The sequence below is a fragment of the Gorilla gorilla genome, chromosome 15 (assembly GCF_029281585.2).
Source record: "Gorilla gorilla gorilla isolate KB3781 chromosome 15, NHGRI_mGorGor1-v2.1_pri, whole genome shotgun sequence".
NCBI classification, from domain to species: domain Eukaryota; kingdom Metazoa; phylum Chordata; class Mammalia; order Primates; family Hominidae; genus Gorilla; species Gorilla gorilla.
The window spans coordinates 20,995,084-21,017,982 of record NC_073239.2 but is presented as its reverse complement, the minus strand read 5'-3'; the positions used below and the strand labels follow the sequence as shown (position 1 = coordinate 21,017,982).

The following is a 22,899-nucleotide window of genomic DNA, read 5'->3' as shown; positions in this document are numbered from 1 at the left end:
ACTACTCATATTGAAGTAGAAAGATGAAAAGATGAACCAATCAAAAATAACAACAACAACAACTTTTCAAGACATGGACAGTACAATAAGATATAAACAGAAAGAATAAAAAGTTAAAAAGCAGGGGGATGAAGTTAATATGTAGAGTTGTTATTAATTTTCTTTTTGCTTGTTGTTTATGCAGTCAGTGTCAAGTTGTCATTAGTTTAAAATAATGGGTTATAAGATATTACTTGCAAGCCTTATGGTAACCTCCAATATAAACACATACAATGGATACAAAAAAAATAAAAAGCAAGAAACAAAACCATAATACCAGAGAAAATCACCTTCACTAAAAGGAAAACAGGAAGGAAGGAAAGAAGGATGAGAATCCTGAAAAACAACAAGAAAATAAATAACAAAGTGGAAGGAGTAAGTACCTACTTATCAATAATACCACTGAGGCTGGGCATGGCGGCTCACACCTGTAATCCCAACACTCTGGGAGGCTGAGGTAAGCAGATCACCTGAGGTCATGAGTTTGAGACCAGCCTGGCCTGCATGGTGAAATCCTGTCTCTACTAAAAAACCAAAAAATTAGCTGGGTGTGGTGGTGTGTGCTTGTAGTCCCAGCTAGTCGGAAGGCTGAGGCAGGAGAATCGTTCGAACCCAGGAGGTAGAGGTTGCAGTGAGCTGAGATTGCACCGCTGCACTCCAGCCTGGGTGACAGAGCAAGACTCTGTCTCAAAAAGAAAGAAAGAAAAAGAAAAGAATAAAAAATAAAAACCACTGAATGTAAATAGACTAAACTCAATCAAAAGAGAGAGTGGCTGAACAGATTAAAAAAATAAAACCCAATGATCTGTTGCCTACGAGAAACACACTTTGCCTATAAAGACACACATATAGTGAAAATAAAGGGATGAAGATGTTCTATGCAAATGGAAACCAAAAAAAGCAGAAGTAGTTACACTTGCATCAGACAAAATAGATTTCAAGACAAAAAAGGTCATTATGTGATGATAAAGGGATTAATTCAGCAAGAGGATAAAACAATTATAAATATATATGCACTCAACACTGGAGCACCCTGATATATAAAGCAAATATTATTAGAGCTAAAGACTGAGATATATGCCAACACAATAATAGCTGAAGACTTAAACACCACACTTTCAGCATTGGACATTTCATCCAGACAGAAAATCAACAGAAACATTGGACTTAATGTGCAGTATAGACCAAATGGAACTAATAGATATTTACAGAACATTTCATCCAATGGCTGTGGAATGCACATTTTTCTCCTCAGCATCTGTAACATTCTAAAGGACAGACCATATGTTAGGCCAAAAAATAAGTCTTAACATATTTTTAAAAATTGAAATAATATTAAGTATCTTCTCTGACCCCAATGGAATAAAACTAGAAATAAAAAATAAGAGGAATTTTGGAAACTATACAAACACTTAGGAATTAAACAATATTGGCCGGGTGTGGTGGCTCGTGCCTGTAATCCCAGCACTTTCGGAGGCCGAGGTGGGTGGATCATGAGGTCAGGAGATTGAGACCATCCTGGCTAAGACGGTGAAACCCCGTCTCTACTAAAAATACAAAAAATTAGTCGGACATGGTGGCGGGCACCTGTAGTCCCAGCTACTCGGGAGGCTGAGGCAGGAGAATGGTGTGAACCTGGGAGGCAGAGCTTGTAGTGAGTCAATATTGCACCACTGCAGTCCAGCCTGGGCGAGAGACTGAGACTCTGTCTCAAAAGAAAAAAAAAAAAGAAATTAAACAATATCTTCCTGAATGATCTGTGGGTCAATGAAGAGATTAAGAAAAAAACTGAAAGTTTCTGGAAACAAATGATAATGGAAACACAACATACCCAAACCTATAGGATACAGTGAAAGCAGTACTAAGAGGGAAGTTTATAGCTATAAGCACCTACATCAAAAAAGCAGAAAAACGTTAAATAAACAACCTAACAATGCATCTTAAAGAACCAGAAAAGCAAGAGCAAACCAAACCCAAAGTAAGCAGAATAAAAATAATAAAGATCAGAACAGAAATGAATAAAACTGAAATGGTAAAAAAACAAAAGATCAATGAAATGAAAAATTGGCACATGAAACAAAAAATTGATTTTTCAAAAAAGATAAAATTGACAAACCTTTGGCCACTAAGAAAAAAAGAAACAAGACTCAAATAAAATCAGAAATGAAAGAGGAGACATTAAAAACCGATACAGCAGAAATTAAAAGATCAACAGAGCGGCTACTATGAACAATTATATGCCAATAAACTGGAAAACCTAGAAGAAACGGATAAACTCCTAGACACAATCTATTAAGATTTAATCATGAAGAAATGCAAAACCTGAACAGACCAGTAACATATAACAAGAATAAAGCTGTAATAAAAAGTCTGTCACCAAAGAAAGGCCCAGGACCCAATGGCTTCATTGCTAAATTCTACCAAACATTTAAAGAACTAATACCAATCCTTCTGAAACTATTCTGAAAAACAGAGGAGGAAGTATTTCCAAACTCATTCTATGAGGCCAATATTACCCTGATATCAAAACAAAAGACATCAACAAAAAGAAAACTACAGGCCAATATTCCTGATGAACATTGCTGCAAAAATCCTCGACAAAATACTAGCAAACCAAATTCAACAATACATTAGAAATATCACTCATCATGACCAAGGGAGATTTATCCCAGGGATTCAAGGATGATTCAACATACACAAATCAATCAATGTGATACATTTTGTCAACAAAATAAAGGACAAAAACCTTTGTGATAATTTCAGTTGCTGCTGAAAAAGCATCTGATAAAATTCAACATCCCTTCATGATGAACACCTCCTCCCCTCCCCCCACAAAAAAACGGGGAAGGAACACACCTCAACATAATAAAAGCCATATAGGACAGACCCACAGCTAGTATCATTCTGAATGTAGAGAAACTGAAATCCTTTTCTCTAAGATCTAGAACAAGACAAAGGTGTCCACTTCCACCACTATCATTTGACACAGTACTGGAGGTCCTAGCTAGAGCAAGCAGACAAGAGAGAGAAATAAAGGGTATGCAAATTGGAAAGGAAGACATCAAATTATCCTTGTTCGCAGACGATATGATCTTATATTTGGAAAGACCTAAAGACTCTATCAAATAACTATTAGAACTGATAAAGTCAAATTCAGTAAAGTTGCAGGATACAAAATCAACATACAAAAATTAGTAGCATTTCTATGTGCCAACAGTGAACAATCTGAAAAAGAAATCAAGAAAGTAATGCCATTTACAATAGCTACAAATGAAATTAAATAGTTCGGAATTAATCTAAGAAGTGAAAGATTTCTACAATAAAAACTGTAAAACACTGATGAAAGAAATTGAAAAAGACATGAAACAATGGAAAGCTATTCCATGTTCATGTATTGAAAGAATCATTATTTTCAATAATCATGTCCACACTACCCAAATCAATCTATAGGTTCAATGCAATCCCTATCAAAATGCCAATGACATTCTTTATAGAAACAGAACAAACAATCCTAAAATTTATATGCAACAACAAAAGACCCAAAAGTCAAAGCTGTCCTGAGCAAAATGAACAAAACTGGATGAATCACATTATCTGATTTCAAATAATACTACAGAGCCATAATTATCAAAACAGTATGGAACGGGCATAAAAATTGACACATAGACCAATGGAACAGTATAGAGAACCCAGAAACAAATTGTACATCTACAGTGAAGTCATTTTAAACAAAGGTAAATAATATACATTATGGAAAGGACAGTCTCTTCAATATATGGTGCTGAGATAACTGGTTATCCACATGCAGAGGAACAAAACTAGACCCCTAACTCTTGCCATATATAAAAATCAAATCAAAAAGCATTAGAGACTTAAATCTAAGACCTCAAATTATGAAACTACTACAAGAAAACATTGAGGAAACTCTTGAGGGCATTGGACTGGGCAGATTTCTGGAGTAATACCCTACAAGCACAGGCAACCAAAACAAAAATGAACAAATAGGATCACATAAAGTTAAAAAGATTCTGCACGGCAAAGTAAATCGTCAACAAAGTGAAGAGACAACCCACAGAAGGGGAGAAAATATTTACAAAGTATCCATCTGACCAGGGATTAATAACCAGAATATACAAGGAACTCAAACAACACTACAGAAAAAATTCCAACAATTTGATTTAAAATGGGCTGAAGATCTGAACAGACATTTCTCAAAAGAAGACATAAAAAAGGAAAACAAGTTAATATGTTCATATGACTATATGAAAACAAGTTCATATGAACACATATGAACTTATGAAAAGATGCTCAACATCATCAGAGAAATGCAAATCAAAACTACTAAATACAATGAGATATCATCTCACCTCAGTTAAAATGGGTTTTATCCCACAATGAGATACCATCTCACACCAGTTAGAATGGTGATCATTAAAAAGTCAGGAAACAACAGGTGCTGGAGAGGATGTGGAGAAACAGGAACACTTTTACACTGTTGGAGTGTAAACTAGTTCAACCCTTGTGGAAGACAGTGTGGCAATTCCTCAAGGATCTAGAACTAGAAATAACATTTGACCCAGCCATCTAATTACTGGGTATATACCCAAAGGATTATAAGTCATGCTGCTATAAGGACACATGCACGTGTATGTTTACTGTGGCACTATTCACGATAGCAAAGACTTGGAACCAACTCAAATGTCCATCAATGATAGACTAGATTAAGAAAATGTGGCACATATACACCGTGGAATACTATGCAGCCATAAAAAGGATGAGTTCATGTCCTTTGTAGGGACATGGATAAAGCTGGAAACCATCATTCTGAGCAAACTGTCGCAAGGACAGAAAACCAAACACCGCAAGTTCTCATTCATAGGTGGGAATTGAACAATGAGAACACTTGGACACAGGATGGGAAACATCACACACCAGGGCCTTTCGAGGGGTGGGGGGAGGCGGGAGGGATAGCATTAGGAAATATACCTAATGTAAATGACGAGTTAATGGGTGCACCACACTAACATGGCACATGTATACATATGTAACAAACCTGCACATTGTGCACATGTACCCTAGAACTTAAAGTATAATAATAATAACAAAATAAATAAAATAAAATGGGTTTATCCAAAAGACAGGCAATAAATGCCGGCGAGGATGTGGAGAAAAGGGAACCCTCATACACTGTTGGTGGGAATTTATGTTAGTACAACCACTATGGAGAACAGTTTCGAGGTTCCTCAAAAAACTAACAAAGATAACTACTATATGATCCAGTAATCCTACTGCTAGGTATATACCCAAATGAAAGGAAATCAGCATATCTAAGAGATACCTACATTCCCATGTTTACTGCAGTATTATTTACAATAGCCAAAATTCGGGACCAACCTAAGTGTCCATCAACAGATGAATGGATAAAGAAAAGTGGTACATATATGCAAGGGAGTACTATTCAGCCATAAAAAAGAATGAGATCCTGTCATTTGCAACAAGATAGATGGAACTGGAAGTCATTATGTTAAGTGAAATAAGCCAGGCACAGAAAGACAAACATTGCATGCTCTCACTTATCTGTGGGAGATAAAAATGAAAACAACTGAACTCATGGAGACAGAGAATAGAATGATGGTTACCAGAGACTGGGAAGGGCAGTGGGGAGTATGGGGTAAGTGGGGATGGTTAATGGGTTCTAAAAAATAGAAAGAATGAATAAAATATAATATTTGCTAGCAAAACAGAGTGACTATAGTAAAAAATAACTGAATTGTACATTTAAAAATAACTAAAAACATATAACTGGATTATTTTGTAACACACAGAAAGGATAAGTGCTTGAGGGGAAGGATACCCCATTTATCCTGACATATTATGCACTGTATGTCTCTGTCAAAATATCCCATGCACTCCATAAATATATACACCTACTATGTACCCAGAACAATTTTAAATAAATAAAAAGATGGGGAAGATCTCTATGAACTTACATATTAAGGATTTCCAAGATACACTGTCAAGTGAAAAATCCAAAGCAAAGACTATCTAGGCTATATGTAACAAACAAGGAATAAAAGACGATATACATGCATCTGTTCATTTGTGAAAAAACAATCATAGGATGGATGAACCATAGACTAAAAAAATTAAAACAACAGAGATGGGACAAAGACCCTAAAACTGCATACAAACAGAAAAAAGTGACCTGAACTGAATTTCAAGCTAATTATATAACCATACTGAAGTGGGAAAGGGGGAATATGAAGTAACCCAAATAACTTATGAACATATTTTTCAAACAATAATCTCTCTTGGTAAAGACAAGCACTCTTAACTATAAAGAGGCATAAGTTAATAATTTAAAAAAATAGAACAGCACAAAGAAGTAAACATATCCTGATAAATAATCAATATGGAAACCAGATTTTTCATTGCTGGAGCAGGGAGTTACAAATAAGGAAAACGGGGAAGGATGGACTGAATCTCGTGGTGTTGGACTAGACGTGGAGGTGTCAGACTGGGGCCTGTTGGTGGGGGAAGGTGAGGGAGGGCATCAGGACAAACAGCTAATGCATGTGGTGACGGGTTGACAGGTGCAGCAAAACACCATGGCACATGTCTACCGATGTAACAAACCTGCACATTCTGCACATGTATCCTGGAACTTAAAGTAAAATAAAAATAAGAATTGGAGGTGTCAGTGTGAACTCAAGGTTTTTAATACTTATAATTAGATACCATCTTATTCTGTCTGTGCTGGCATTACAAATACTTTACACTCGGTGGCTTAAACAAGAGAAATTTATTCCTCACAGTTCTGAAAGCTAGAAAGTTGAAGATCAAGGTGGCAGCCAATTCAGTATACGTGAGGGTCCTCTTTCTGGCTTGTTAGATGACCACCTTCTAGTGTATCTTCACACGGTGGATATTAGTTCATCTCTCTTCTTATAAGGGCACTAATCCCATTGATGAGGGCTTCATCCTCACGACCTAATTACCTCTCAAAGGCACCACCTCCAAATCCCATGACACTGGGCATTAGGATTTCCATATATGAACTTCGGGAGAGACACAAACATTCAGTCTATAGCAGATATAGAGATGGGTGTGTGTGTGTGTATGTTATGTATTTCCTAGCTGTATCTGCCAAAGAGGACTTAAGAAACGATACCCCAGGCCGGGCGCAATGGCTCACGCCTGTAATCCCAGCACTCTGGGAGGCTGAGACAGGCAGATCACGAGGTCAGGAGATCGAGACCATCCTGGCTAACACGGTGAAACCCCGTCTCTACTAAAAATACAAAAAAATTAGCCGGGCGTGATGGCGGGCGCCTGTAGTCCCAGCTACTCGGGAGGCTGAGGCAGGAGAATGGCGTGAACCCAGGAGGCGGAGCTTGCAGTGAGCCAAGATCGCGCCGCTGCACTCCAGCCTGGGCGACAGAGCGAGACTCCATCTCCAAAAAAAAAAAAAAAAAACAAAGATATCCCAATAGCAATGTGCATGCCTAGTTCTTAGATACTGATTTCTAAACACCATTTGCCACTTAACGGAAGCAGGGTTTCTTGGAGAAATGGGTAATTTCAGGGCTGGGACAGGGAAAGCACAAAGTGAGTCTGGAAAATTGTGTGCTGACAGAAATTAAAAGCATGCCCCCAAAATAATGGGGATTTATGAAAAAGAAGCCACTTTGAAGGGGCTCCCACTGGCTAAGTATGAGACATTTTGAGCACCAAAATAAATAATAGTTAAGGATTACAAATCATTGCATAAAATCAGAATCATGAGCCCACATTGAAATAAGATGAATAAGAAAGAAAGGAAAACTCTTCCTTATAAGTAGAAAGCTAACTAATGAATGTAGAAAAAATTATGAATTAGGAAATCATCATTTGGCAGCTACTGTAACAATAATTGTTTCTGGTAAGAGTCATTAATGATTAGCAAAACCAGTTAGTGGAAATTTAAGGAGCCAAATATTTATATAGTATAGTCTCAAAGTATTGTCTTACAAATACTAATTCATTGAAAAGGATTAAACAGTAGCTTTACAGTTGAAACACCTGGCAGACACAACCTTAATCATTTGACTGAAGTTAGCACCAATCAGTAATGAAACAAACTGACATCTGTGACACCTGATATAATGTATTAAGAGGTGCACAAAATCTTCTGAGGTATTCCTGCCAAATACGCCTAATTTAAATCCAATAATAACAAACCTAATCATGATGAAACACAAAGCCAAAATGCAGGACATTTTATACAGTAACTAGACTGTATTCTTTAAAATGTCAAGGTCAAGAAATATAGAAAGATTAAGAACGTGTTCCATACTATAGAAGGCTAAAGAGACATTATGACTGCATGTAAGGCATAATTTGGGAATTTCTTTTGCCCTACAGGACATTAGTGAGACAACTAGTGAAATATCTATAGATTAGATAATACAAATGTATCACTAATACTAATGCTAATTTCCTCATGTTGATAATTATTTTGTGGTTATATAAGAGAATTGCTTGATTTTAGGAAAAACACAATAAAGTAGTCAGCAGTATACACATTTATTTCTCTCTATTTCATACTACATACAAAGGGATAAAGCAAATGTGGTGAACCAATATAAAGAATTCTTTGTACTACCCTTTCAATGTTTCTATAAACTTGAAATTATGTTAAAAGAAAACAATTCCACCATAAAACTCAAATGGAAGCTCTCAATTGATGTTTCTAACTAAAAACAGTATGGACTTTGGCATCTATCTGATTCCAGTCTTGGCTCTGATATTTAGTAACAATTTTGTGACCTTGGGCAACTTAACCTTTCTAAGGCTCAATTCTCTATGAAGAATAGGGATTAAAAAATATTTATCAAGATTATAAAGTTGTTTTGATGTTGAAATAATGCATATAAAGTACACACTGCTGGCATGTGATTTTTTAAAAAAATCACTATATAAATGTTCTTTTTGCTTTATTTTTATTGAATTTATCTTTTAAAACCTGTTAGCCCAAGCCCATATTCACCAATGACAATGAGCCGTTTGAGAAGTCTAAAAACTCCTGGCCCATATACAGTTTATTCAAGTTCTTAAACATTTGAGGTTAAGGAGCAGCAATCTGAATATCATACATGAGAAATGCCTCCCTATACTGGTGGCTTGCATGAGATTAAGAGTTCCTAGAGAAATAATAACATAATTAAAATGATTCAATATATCTATTTGTCCATATGTAGTGTGCCAGCTTCTAATAAAAGATAATAAAAACCCAATTCAAAAAAATTAGAAGATACTGGAATGCAACATAGTGGAGAAGAACCAGTGGATTTAGGTAATATTCTGATGTTCATCACACAGAGAGGAATGTAATTATAAAGAGGTTTAAGGGCAGATGTGGTGGCTCACGCCTGTAATCCCAGCACTTTGGGAGGTCCAGGCAGGTGATCACCTGAGGTCAGGAATTTGAGACCAGCCTGGCCAATATGGTGAAACCCCATCTCCACTAAAAATACAAAAATTAGCATAGTGGTGTGTGCTTGTAGCCCCAGCTACTAGGGAGGCTGAGGCAGGAGAATTGCTTGAACCTGGGAGGCGGAGGTTGCAGTGAGCTGAGATCACGCCACTGCACTCCAGCCTGGGTGACACAGCGAGACTCTGTCTCTAAATAAATAAATAAATAAATAAGATGTTTAAGATAAAGCATATTTGAGGCTGGGTGGGAAGGCTCACGCCTGTAAACCCAGCACTTTGGGAGGTTGGGCAGGTGGATCACCAGGTCAGGAGTTCAAGACTAGCCTGGCCCATACGGTGAAACCCCATCTCTACCGAAAAAAAACAAAAAAAAACTAGCAAGGTGAGGTGGCATGTGTCTGTAGTTCCAGCTACTTGGGAGGCTGAGGCAGAAGAATCACTTGAACCCAGGAGATGCAGGTTGCAATGAGCAGAGATTGTGCCACTACACGCCAGCCTGGGCAATAGAGGGAGACTGTCTCAAAAAAAAGAAAAAAAAAATTAGTTGGGCATGGTGGCGCACGCCTGTAATCCCAGCTACTCAGGAGGCTGAGGCAGGAGAATCACTTGAACCTAGGAGGCGGAGATTGCAGTGAGCCGAGACTGCACCACAGTATTCCAGCTTGGGCAACAGAGCAAGACTCCATCTCAAAAAAAAAAAAAAAAAAGGAAGAGTGAATGATAGGCTGGGCACAGTGACTCACATCTGTAATCCCAGCACTTAGGGAGGCCAAGGCGGGCGGTTCACTTCAGCTCAAGCTCCTGAGCTGAAGTGACCAGCTCCTGACCAGCCTAGGCAACATAGCAAAACCCCATCTCTACTAAAAATACAATAATTAGCTGGGCATGGTGGCATACGCCTGTGGTCCCATTTTGGGGGCTGAGGTGGAAGGATCACTTGAGTGTGGGAGGTGGAGGTTGCAGTGAGTCTAGATTGCGCCACTGTACTCCAGCCTGGGTGACAGAGTGAGACCCTGTCTCAAAAAAAACAGTGAATAAAGTCTGAGATCAAAAAAGCATTTTCGGGATGATTTGATTGTCTTCTATGTGATTACTCTCTCCTAGACCTGGTGTTCTTCCTACCTTTCCTACTAGTCCTTTCAGTCACTTTTACTGAATCATCTTCTCTGCCTTCTCCTTAACTGTTATTCTTTAATGTGCTATACTTTGCTGACTCATCTTACTCTACTACATCGCCTTAAGTGATTTCAGATATTCTCACAATGTTAATACTACTCATGTACTGACAATGCCAATAATTTTATTTCCAGCATCAAATTTTCTAATCGGGTATATAATTGCTTTGCTGGTGGTCTCCACCTGGATATTACTTTTTATATGCAACAAACTGAGAACTGAAACTCACTGCTCCAACAAAGCTGCTCTTTCCTGTATTCCTCACCTTGGCTGTGGGTTCTACTTTGTATCTATTCTCTATTCCTTTAGCCTTAGCTCAGAACATCATCAATTCTTATAAAGATGATTTTAATAATAATCACCATATTTTGACTTTTAAGTCAACTTTCACATTTTCTCAAGCGATTTTTCACAAATCTGGTCATATTTTATCCTACATAAAAACCTTTCAAAAAAGTCACTTTCACAGAAGTACCACGTTCATAGTGTGGCATCCAAGGCCCTTTATAATCTGGCCCCTTCCTATCTTAGAAACTTCATTTTCCCAACTCTTAACTGTCCACTTCACATTCTAAAATATGGAACTGCCTAGTTGTTTCTCCAAAACAAACCATACTATTTTATAGTCCCCAGATTTACACATGCTATCCATACACTTGGAATAATTTTCTGATTCCACTGTTTGTCTCTATTTATGTCTCTATTTAACTTTAAAAGAATTTTTCCTAAATATGCCTTTCCCCAATAGTTAATTACTTCTTTCTCTATTCTACCTTGTATCTTATACATTTTTCTACTTTTTATACTATTTATTATATTGTTTTGCCTCATTTGTGTCTCTAATTTTTAAATTCCATGAGAACAGGGAGTATCATGTTTACCTCTGTTTAGTGCCTAGCAGAACGCCACACTCATATTTTATGATAAATAAATGTTTAACAAATTTAGTTGGCAAGAAAACAAAAACTTAGAAGTATAGCTTTTTCATATTAATTGCTAGACTTCTGGAAGACAAAGATGATATAGAAAAAGATGAACAAGTAGTTATCCAGAAATTATTCATAAACTGGATTTGGAATTCTAGACCATAGCCTGCGACACTAAAGCGAAGGACTCTTGGCTAAAAATGGAGGCCGGATAAGGTAGCTCACGCCTGTAATCCCAGCACTTTGGGAGGCCGAGGCAGGTGGATCACTTGGGGCCAGGAGTTTGAGACCGGCCTGGCCAAGATGATGAGACCCCCCCGCCCCTGACACATCTCTACTAAAAATACAAAATTAGCCAGGCATGGTGGTGTACACCTGTAATCCCAGTTACTTGAATGGCTGAAGCACGAGAACCGCTTGAACCTGGGAGGCAGAGGTTGCAGTGAGCCGAGACTGTGCCACAGTACTCCAGCTTGGGTGACAGAGTGAGATGACTCCGCCTCAAAAAAATTTTAAAAATTTAAAATAAAAAAAAAAATGGAGTATATGTCTCTTTTAAAGATGAAGATGATGATGATAAAGTATTTATCAAGAGCTAAACAATCTGTTCAAATGGTGTTTAAACTGAATACGAAGGGAAAGAATAAAAAGTTTTGAGGTAAACACATGAAATCAGTAAGAAATGATAATGGCAGACAGTAGGAAAAGAAAAAAGTATGAAAGCCTCATGTATGCCACACAAGAAAATAACTGGGAATAGGTCCAGAAACATAACTATAGCTTCAGATTTCTGTAAATTAATAAGAACATAAGCAGTAAATAAAACATACTTGAGATTTCAAAACAATATGGTTAAGGGGAGACCTGGAGAATAGAACTCAAGATTGAGATATGACAAGGGAAGAGATGAGAATAATTCTCAGAGGAAACTAATAGAATCTAGAGCAGCCTTGTCTAACAGAACTTTGTGCAATGATGAAAATGGTCTATATTTGCCCATATGGCTATTGAGCACTTGATATTTGCAAACGAGGAATTACATTTTTCATGTGAACTTTAAACTAAATTTAGTGTCAACTGAAAGCAATACACAGTTAGTAGCTACCATAGTGAGCAGCACCGACCTAGAGTCTCTACAACATTTATGTATAATGTCAGGCATATAATTAAAAAATAGACATAATAACAGGAAAATGAAACTCACAGTCAAAAGAAAAAAACTCAATAGAAACGGAGTTAGTGATGACCCAGATACTGGATTTAGTAGTCAAAGACTCTATTTTAATTATTATAAATATGTTAAAGTATCTATAAGAGAAGATGTATATAATTGATGAAGAAATGCAGAATTTCAGATAAGATATGGAAACTTAAAAACAAAACAAAAAGTAACTCTAGAACTGGTAAATACAATATCTGAAAAAAATTAAAGAACCCTCATAATGAATTTACTGAGGTAAATGTCACCTAGTAGAATGTTTTCGCAGACAGAGGAGATGTCTTCTTTTAAATGACATATCTCTATATATTTTATCTTTACTTTCTATCTATACAAAAACAAGTGGCTGCCTTTAGAGGTGATTAACTCCTCAGAATTAACAATCTTCAGGCATAGGTAAGAACACAATTTGGCAGAATGTAGTGAAATAGAGGTGGACGGAATGTCCTCTAAGGTTCCTTACAATCTTGAGACTCAAAGATTTTATCAAATGGCAATGAAATGTGAACCAAAATATAATTTAGTTATACTTAAATAACAGAAAGGCATTTCACACTACAGTTGATTCTAAACAAGGATAAATTTTTACCATGTAAATATACATACCTTTAAAGTTTTGAAATACAAATATTTTACTAAATAACCACATACTAATCATTAAACAAAATTTAAATTACCCTCTTGTCCATTTCATAAGATGAAGCCTCTGTACTTGGTAAAAGATGGGTGATGGTAGCTATTAGGATCTGTAAGCAAAAAAAATTTTTTTAAAAGGAGCTCTATATATGTCAAATTAATGGTACATCCTAAAACTTGATTGTTAAATGCTGAAGTGATACAAAACCTACTACTGCAAATTTATTCTAAACACATTAACACTGTTATTTCAAAGTAATGTTTAATAGGCAAGCTTTTCAAGTATAGTTAACTATCAATTATTTATAATCCTCATGTACAGAACCAAAATTATACATATTCTGTCAACCATAAATGGATTTCTTCCCAATTCAAGGGGGTAAATCAATATGTACAAACACACAGAAAATATATGTTCATTATAGAAAAATTAAAAGATACAGATAAGAAAAAGACTAATAAAAACCATCATAGGCTGGGCACGGTGGCTCAAACTCATTTTGGGAGCTTGGGCGACAGAGACCCTGTCTCAAAACAACAAAAAACCACTGTAATCCTATCACCTGAAGAAATCTACTGTATTGCCTTTCCAGGCCTTTTGTTTATATATATATATACACACACACACACACACATATAAGGCTTTTTTAAAAAATGTGACTTTTTATTTATTTATTTTTTTGAGATGGAGTCTCACTCAGCCACCCAGACTGGAGTGCGGTGGAGCGATCTCGGCTCTGGGTTCAAGTGATTCTCTTGCCTCAGCCTCCTGAGTAGCTGGGATTACAGGTGTGGGCCACCACACCCAGCTAATTTTTGTATTTTTAGTAGAGACGGGGTTTCACCATGTTGGCCAGGCTGGTCTCGAACTCCTAACCTCAGGTGATCCGCCCACCTCAGCCTCCCAAAGTGCTGGGATTACAGGCATGAGCCACCGTGCCCAGCCAAATGTGGCTTTTTAAATTAACATATATTATACACTGAATATTATTTGAATAAATATAAAGTACAGAATACAAAGTAAATGAAAAAGACATTATTTTTAAAAAGGCAAAATCTTCATATACAGTGTTATCATTTACCCTGGAAATCATTTAGTCTTATTTAATTTTTTTATGTGCATGTTAAAAATGTATAGGTATATATTTATTGTATTTTTATTTTAGCTGTATTGTATGCTATTACGTTTTTAGAAATTATTGCCTCAATGTAGTAAGTAGAAAAATTCCTCTAAATATACTTTATACAGAAAAAGGCTTTACTCACTAGTGCGATACTTACTACATTTAGTGCTGTAATAGAGTCTGGTAAGATGACTGAGTGGGAAAAGCACGAACTTTGGAATCTTACAGACCTGGGTCTGAGTCCTGTTCTCTTGGCTTATGACTCTTATGTAGTTATTAAATCCTCAGTTCTCTCATCTTAAATAAGGATGGGAGATTGGGGACAGGGAAGGGAATAATCTATCTCAAAAAACTTCTAAGAATTAAATAAGATATCGTATGAAAAGGTGACTGGTAGGTACATGGTAGGTGTTTAATAAATATTAGTTCCCATCTGTCCTAAAAATGTTGTAAAGATAGGAAGATAAGAATGATATATTCTGGTTAGGGAGAGCAGATAGGGATTTTTATTTTTTGAGGAGATGGTATTTAAGCCAATCACTGAAAGATGAGGGCACTAGAGAAGAGAAGCAAAGCGTTTCAGCTAGGAGGAAGAAAGCCAGGGGTATGTTTAAGTGATGACAAGCAGACTCAGTTGCCTGAACAACATGGCATTTCAAAGGAATCTGTACATGATTCTTAAAAAACCAGTTGGGTTCTCCTGTGAAGGCCCTGAATTCACAGCTAAAGAATTTGGGCTTTATTTTATAGCCAAAGGAAAATCAGAGATTTTTTTTTTTTTGGGGGGGGTACGTGATATGGTAAGAGCCACGTAAATGTGAATGATGACTTTAAGAGCAAGACCACACAAACCAGGAGAAGGCAACAGCAATATCTCAAGAAAGAAATAATGAAGGACTGAAATACGTCAGGTGTTGCAGGAAGCACAGGAGACATCAAATTAGAATGAACAAAAATTCACAAATGACTGGCTAAAGAGAAAAGAAAAAAAATAATGATCTGATTGTGGTAACTGGATGGTATGTTTTCCCTACTTAAGAGGGAATAAAGCAACATACATGTTTATAAAGACGATGACATAGGTTTACACATAGCATTTAATTTTCACTACAACTAATAAATTGTTTTTTGTTTAACTGTTTGTTGAGCCAGGGTCTTGCTATGTTACCTAGGCTGGTCTCTAAGTCCTGGCCTCAATCGATCCTTCCAACTTAGTCTCCCAAAGTGCCTGGATTACAGGCATAAGCCACCAGGCTGGCCTAATAAATTGTTTCTAGTGCTTTTACTTTGTCCAAAACCAGGAATACAATCTTCTAACATAAAAGACAAGGGAACTATCATGAACTTTGATACCACAAAAAAGCATGATGGGTAGCCATTATTTAGCTATGCAAAAAAATTTTAAAACTATTAAATAATTTTACAATTCAAAGTATCCAAATCTAAAAAAATTTAACAAGGTCATAATAAATAAACGAGAAATTACTTACTTGAATAATTTTCAAGGGAGAATCAGGCTGGTAAATCTGAAGTCTAGGTACATAATGAACCAGCATGTGAAGCATGTTACAAGCTACGTGGGCTACTGTTTTATTAGTAAACTGCAATAATAAAAAAAAAGTTTTAAAAATTTTCATGATGAACTTTTCATCAATGTATTATCTGCTGAAAATTTTTACATTTCATACATTTGTAAGATTATAAGTCCTACATTTATAGGTGATTAAGATAAATCTCTAGCTGCAAAATAAAAAAAATCACAACACATTCCAAAGACACATACAACTTTAATTTTCCTTTGTAATGTTTGACTGTCCTCATTAAAGTTTTGCTGCATTTTCTCTTATGTGGATTTATGCAGTGGCCTCTAAACCACTATTTTTTTAATCAATCTTTGCCCTGTTCCAATCAACTATTCACCACACTTCCAAATTAATCTTCTATAGCACTGTTATGATCCTGACATTATGCTTAAAACTCAGAGGACTCCCCAATGGCATAAAGACAAACTTTTTATGCTTCTCTACGTCCACATTTCAGCCACACTTCAAACCCCAATGTGTCTCCTCTTTTCCAGTCTTCTCTGATAACTAAGTCAAAATGATTTCTGTTTCTTCCGAACTGAATCAGCAGTTTATATTATACACGCAGTTTATATTATATACCCATTTAGTACTCTCAGGTTTTTATGTTTTATTATTCTCATTTTAATCTTTTTCAGCTATTATTAATATCTTGAAGCTAGTATTTACAATTTTTTCCTATTGTTATCCCTCACTGTCTAGCAATGTGCCTCATAGTAAATATTTAGAAATATCTGTCATGTAATTATTATTTAAAAATATTTATTAGCTACTTTGTATGTTTAGAGTCTTATACAGGTGCTGTGGGTTTTACAAGTCTTAAAACAACAATAATATCATGCATCCTTTCACAAACAAAAAGTACTCATTTATTCATTCAGACTCTCCAAATAATTACATTATTACTACTGAAAAAATCTTGTCTGTCTACAAAGAAGGCACATAACTTGAAAAGATAAAGCAAAAAAACTGAACAGCTCAAGAATTCAGGGAGTGGTAATAAAGATCAAAGAACAGTAAGTTACAAAAATACTAGTTTAAAAAAAAAAACAGAAGAACCCTATATATGTTTTAAATGGTGGGTTTCCTTTTTTAGATGTCTACCATATATAGTTTAGGGACAAAGCTAAAATACATAAAAAGTTGAGATAAAAATGGGTCACCATAAAGATACCCTAAATTCAAGAAACAGAACAATTTTTAAGGAACGAGTCAGGATCAAGAAAATAATAGAATAATAAAGTAATGAAAACATTTACTAAATGTTACACAAGATACCATTAATATTTGGAGGAAAAAATATGCATTCTTTCCTATCTTAATATATTTCACTAAACAGTTTTCTTTACCTTTAAGGAAACACAAATCACATTCAGAGCTTCCTTAATTTGAGGATGATGAGACTCATGGACTAGTTCTTCACAAATCCAAATACCTAAACTACAAAGTGCTACACATCTGCAAAAAAGGCAAACAACAACGGTTACATAAAATGAAACCACCACCACAAACATGACCCACAATCAACTGACACAGAATGAACATGCACTATTTTAAATGAATTAATGAATTTGTTACCCTATACATTAACTGGTAACCAAAGAAGAGAAAGTATGAAGAAAGCAGAATCCCAAAACTTCTGAGCCTAATTTTCTATTATAATTTACTAAGAAGACTACAGGCTGGGATACCACACAACATGTTTTTTAAAAATCCATGTTAGTCTGTTAGACTGGCATTGCTATCAAGCTTCCTAAACAAAATGTAACCTGCTTTCAAAAGGGAAAGTGTAATTTTATTGACTGATAACAGCAAAATGAACTTACGTAAAAACATGAAGCTGATGGAATATGTTAAATATTTTTGTATCTTTTAAATTTAACACACCTAGCTACAAATTATTTTAAAACAAATTGAGAACATAAAATTTATGTAACTTATTTTAAAATCCAACAGAAACAGAACTTGTAGAATTTTTATCCTGTTCCCCAATGTATTGCAAAACTTCATTTCTGTAGCAATATAATTTCAGCTGGGTGTCAGCTTGAAGAGAGTTATTTTATGATTAGAATCAGTAAGGATTCTATTAGTGTGTTCAAGTTTAAGCTTCTGATAAAATGTATAATGGTTCTAAGTATCAAAACAGTCACCTTCTTCTAGCATCCTGTTATATATGCCATGTCCCGATACTGATATTCTTAATTTTAGTGGAATGCTAAACTTCAGAAAAATTCAATGCAGATTTTTCTTCCTTAACACAGCAGATCAGAAGGTCTTAAGTCTCTTCTTTCAGTCTAGAGTGTTAAGGGTACCAAACTGTTTACTATGAAAATTACCTGAAAGTCTTCTAGATGAAGTCTACTACTTTATTTTTTCCCTATTGTTGTTCACCCATAAATCCTAGGTAATATTTGTAGCACTAAATAACCAAGCTTCGAGTTTAGCTATGGAAACATCTATAATCCTAAAGCAACAATAAACTCTCAAGTGAAGCAAAGCTCTCCGTGGATGCAGCTAACTAAAGGCAGAGACTTAGAACACAAATGTTGAACAATTTTTATTGTAGCAAGAGGAGATAAGAAAGGATATATATATTTTTTTCCTGCATGTAGAGTTTCCTACACCCCCCCCTCCAAAAGATGTCAAAATAATCTAGATTATTCCCAGCATATAGCTCAACTCTCTGCTCCTGTGCAGACTGGGGGTATTAAGTTTCTTTTTTCCTTTTCTTTCTTTTTTTTTTTATTTTGAGACAGAGTCTCACTCTGTCTTGCCCAGGCTGGAGTGCAGTGGCGCGATCTCGGCTCACTGCAACCTCCACCTCCGCGGTTCAAGCAATTCTCCTGCCTCAGCCTTCTGAGTAGCTGGGACTACAGGGGCACGCTACCACACCTGGCTAATTTTTTGTATTTTTAGTAGAGACGGGGTTTCACCATGTTGGCCAGGCTGGTCTCGAACTCCTGACCTCAGGTGATCCACTCTCCTCGGCCTCCCAAAGTGCTGGGATTCCAGGCATGAGCCACCACGCCTGGCCTGGGAGTATGTTTCTAAAAAAACATATACTAAAAAGGTATAGAAAAACAAGTTGAGACAATGCTTATATTCAACTTCTGGGGTTTTTCCATATTCTCCATAACACAAGCTGTTGTGTTAATGATTTCCAGGTCTACCTCTAGACAGCTATGTTTTAGGCTTCCACATTCTTCCACTTGAGAAGCAACATATACATATATTTTTTTTTTTTTTGGTAAAAAAAAGCAAAAGATCTACAGTCTTAAGCACTAAGGTCAAACTTGGTATTGCCACTTATTAATTGTGCATCTAAAAAGCCTCTGAAGACAAACTGCCAGGGTTCTGTCATATCTAGATGACAGGGCAGATTATTGAAATTCCCTGGGTTCTAGTTTTCTTTTCTATTAAAAGGTGGATGAAAATTATACCTGTCTCATAGAGGTATCACAAAATTCAATGAGATAATAAATATAAGGCACTCAGAACAGTGCCTAGCAAGCACATACAAAGGGCTTTAAAAATGTTAGCTAGCTTGCCTACATCCCCCGTCCCACCAGCTATGCATTATCAGAGACTTACTGTTAACTTTCTAAGCATCAGTATCTGGCTAGCAAAACTGGAAGAAGAGGGTGATTCTATTAAACTCTCAAAATCGTGATGAGAATTAAATGAAACAATATTATACGAAAATCCTTGTAAACTGAATTGGGATTAGCGTAAAAGAACAATTTTCTCAAATATATTTGTTTTTAGTTAGCTTGGCTATTGAGAAAAATATACAATTAAATTTTTAAAAACTGGAGCTATGTCTTAATTTAAACAAATGGTTCACTGTACATTATTTTTATTTGCTGGAAAAAGATCTAAATTAGAATAAGAATCCGAATAGTCAAAGCCATGATCTGTAACTTTTGAACTTTGGGTCAAAAAATGTGTAGATGATTGGAAAACAGGAGCTTTGCAGAGATGTAGATCTGAGGAGTAGTAGCACAGACTAATATTGTAGCAAATGACGTACTATTAGAATTAGCATCAAGAATATAAAATATGACTTAATGTTATTTTGGGGAAGAGAAGAAACATGGTGTGCTACTAGCAACCTGCTAATTAAAATCTCAATCTTTTTTTGGAAAGGTTTTGTAAAACAGAGAAAATGTCAGCTTTTATTTCTTAAGACATTTAGAAAGAAATCTAAAACTATGACTTATATTCTATTTTTAAAAATCTTGATCAAATATTTATAAATATTAAAATATACTATTTTCTTAGATATATTACTTTCTATAATAAAATATTTTATTTTAATTCAATTTAACAAAAATTCATTGGGTACCTGCTACTGCATTTCAAGGTACTGCATAAAAGACATTGACAAATATAACTGAACAATAAACAAAATGTACTTAAATAAAATAAAATTAAAACAAATCATTTTAGAGATAAAGAGTGAAGTTACTGAAAAAGATGACTAGGATTCTGTTTATGAAGAAAGGTTAGTATTTAAATCATGAAAAAAAGTAAGAATACTTAATCATTCAAGTAACTTAAAATTGTAATTCAGAATGGCTTTTATGTATCTAAAACAATCTGGGCTGCTATAAAAATTCAGTCAACTTCTAAAATTCCAAACACAAAATAGTTATACTCAGTCTAAGAATATCCGACCTACCGTGCAGGACCAGAGGGCTCATCTCTTGCCGAGCTTAATACAGTTTTGATTATAAGTTCCTAAAATAAGGGGGAAATAGTTAACGGCAATGACTGAGATTTCACTCATTCATTCTACAAATATTTATTAAGTGGTTATTAAAGCAGTCTTTGTTCTCATGTACGTACTTTCAATAAAGAAACCAATATTATTTATAAAAGTAGCTAAATAAATAAAAGTTTCTGAAATTTATAGCCAAAAGCGTATGTTCAAAAAATAACACTTCTTCCTGATTAGAAGAGCGATAAAGGCAGATAATTAAAGTAGAATTAATAGCTCATAGGTATGAAGATTTTTAAGATTTTGAGAAATATCATTAAAAGTCAGAACCAGATGGCTTCACCAGTGAATTCTACAAAGTATTTCAAATAAAGAATTTGAGAAGAATCTTTCTCAAACATTTCCAAAATGTTGAAGATGAGTGAATACTTCAAAACTCATTTTAAGAGGCCAGCACTACCCTGACATCAAAGTCAGACAAAGGCATTACCGGAAAAAAAAAATTAATTACAGGCCAATATCCTTGATGAATATAGATGCAAAAATCCTCAATAAAATACTAACAAACCAAATTCATCAGCGCATTAAAAAGGTCACATGCCATAATTAAGTAGGATTTATCACTGTGATGCAAGGATGGTTCAACATATACAAAGCAATAAAACTAATACATCATATTAACAGAACAAAGGATAAAAATCTTAATAGGTGAAGAAAAAGTACTTAAGTAGAATACATAGCTCAAAGGTATGAATATCCTTTCATAATAAAATATAAAATTTTTTTGCATGAAAAATACGACATCCTTTCATGATAAAAACTCAACAAATGAGGTTGTAACTCAACAAATGAAGCTGTATCGAAACATAACAAGCCCACAGATAACATCATAATCAACAGTGAAAAGCTGAAAGGTTTTACTTTAAGATTAGGAACAAGATAAAGATGCTCACTCTCGCCACTTCTATTCAACATAGTATTGGAAGTCCTAGCCAGAGCAATTAGGCAAAAAAAAGAAAAGGCATCCATTCTTTCTTTTACAACTGTCTCTGTCTACAGATGACATAATCTAATATATAAAAAACCCTACAGACTCCACCAAAAAACTGTTAGAACTAATAAAGTCAGTAGAGTAGCAGGAAACAAAACATACAAAAATCAGTTGTGTTTCTATACACTAACAGTGAACTATCTGAAAAAGAAATTAAGAAAATAATCCGATTTAACAATAGCATCGAAAACATCAAAATACTTAGGAATACGTATAACAAAAGAGGTAAAAGACCTGTACGTGGAAAACTATAAAACACTGAGGAAAGAAACAGAAAAAGACAGAAATAAATAGAAACATATCTGTGTCCATAGATTACAGAATTATTAAAATGTCCATATAATCCAAAGCAATCCTACTTCTGGGTATATATATCCAAAGGAAATGAAATTAGCATGTCAGAGAGATAAGTGTACTCCTATGTTCATTGCAGAATTATTTATAATAGCCAAGACATGGAAAAAACCTAAGTGTCCCTTGAAGGACTAATGGATAAAGAAAATGTGACACACCCACACACGTACATGAATACACATACAATAGAATACCACTCAGCCTTTAAAAAGAAGGAAATCTTGTCATTTGTGACAATATGAATCAACCTGGAGGGCATGATGCTATGTGAAACATGTGAGGCACAGAAAGACAAATACTGCATGTTCTCACCTACATGTGGAATATAAAAAGTTGAAGTCTTGGAAGCAGAGAGTAGAACGGTAGTTAGCAGGGGCTAGGGAGTGGGTGAAACAGGAAAACAAGTAAAGGGTACAAAGTTTCAAATAGGCAGGATGACTAAATTCTGGAGACTTAATGTACAGCATGGTGACTACAATTAACAGTGATTACAGGTACTGGTACTGTACACTTGAAACCTGCTAAGACAATAGATCTTGGTTTCTCTTACTCCCTCTCACCAAAAAAAGGTAACCATGTGAGGTGATGGATATGTTA

The 22,899-nt window shown here is 35.4% G+C and overlaps 1 protein-coding gene across 6 annotated transcripts in view; it reads right to left on the bottom strand.

Annotated features, from left to right (window-relative positions):
• RALGAPA1 (Ral GTPase activating protein catalytic subunit alpha 1) overlaps window positions 1-22,899 on the bottom strand; it is a 274,207-nt gene that overhangs the window by 102,817 nt on the left and 148,491 nt on the right. For all 6 annotated transcript variants that reach the window (XM_055361294.2, XM_055361295.2, XM_063697698.1 and 3 more), the window contains 4 exons: window positions 20,859-20,917; window positions 17,527-17,635; window positions 16,085-16,195; window positions 13,512-13,580 (listed from right to left, as the gene is read on the bottom strand). In XM_055361294.2, coding sequence (XP_055217269.1) covers window positions 13,512-13,580; window positions 16,085-16,195; window positions 17,527-17,635; window positions 20,859-20,917 — 348 coding nt within the window. The remainder of the gene's footprint in view (window positions 1-13,511; window positions 13,581-16,084; window positions 16,196-17,526; window positions 17,636-20,858; window positions 20,918-22,899) is intronic.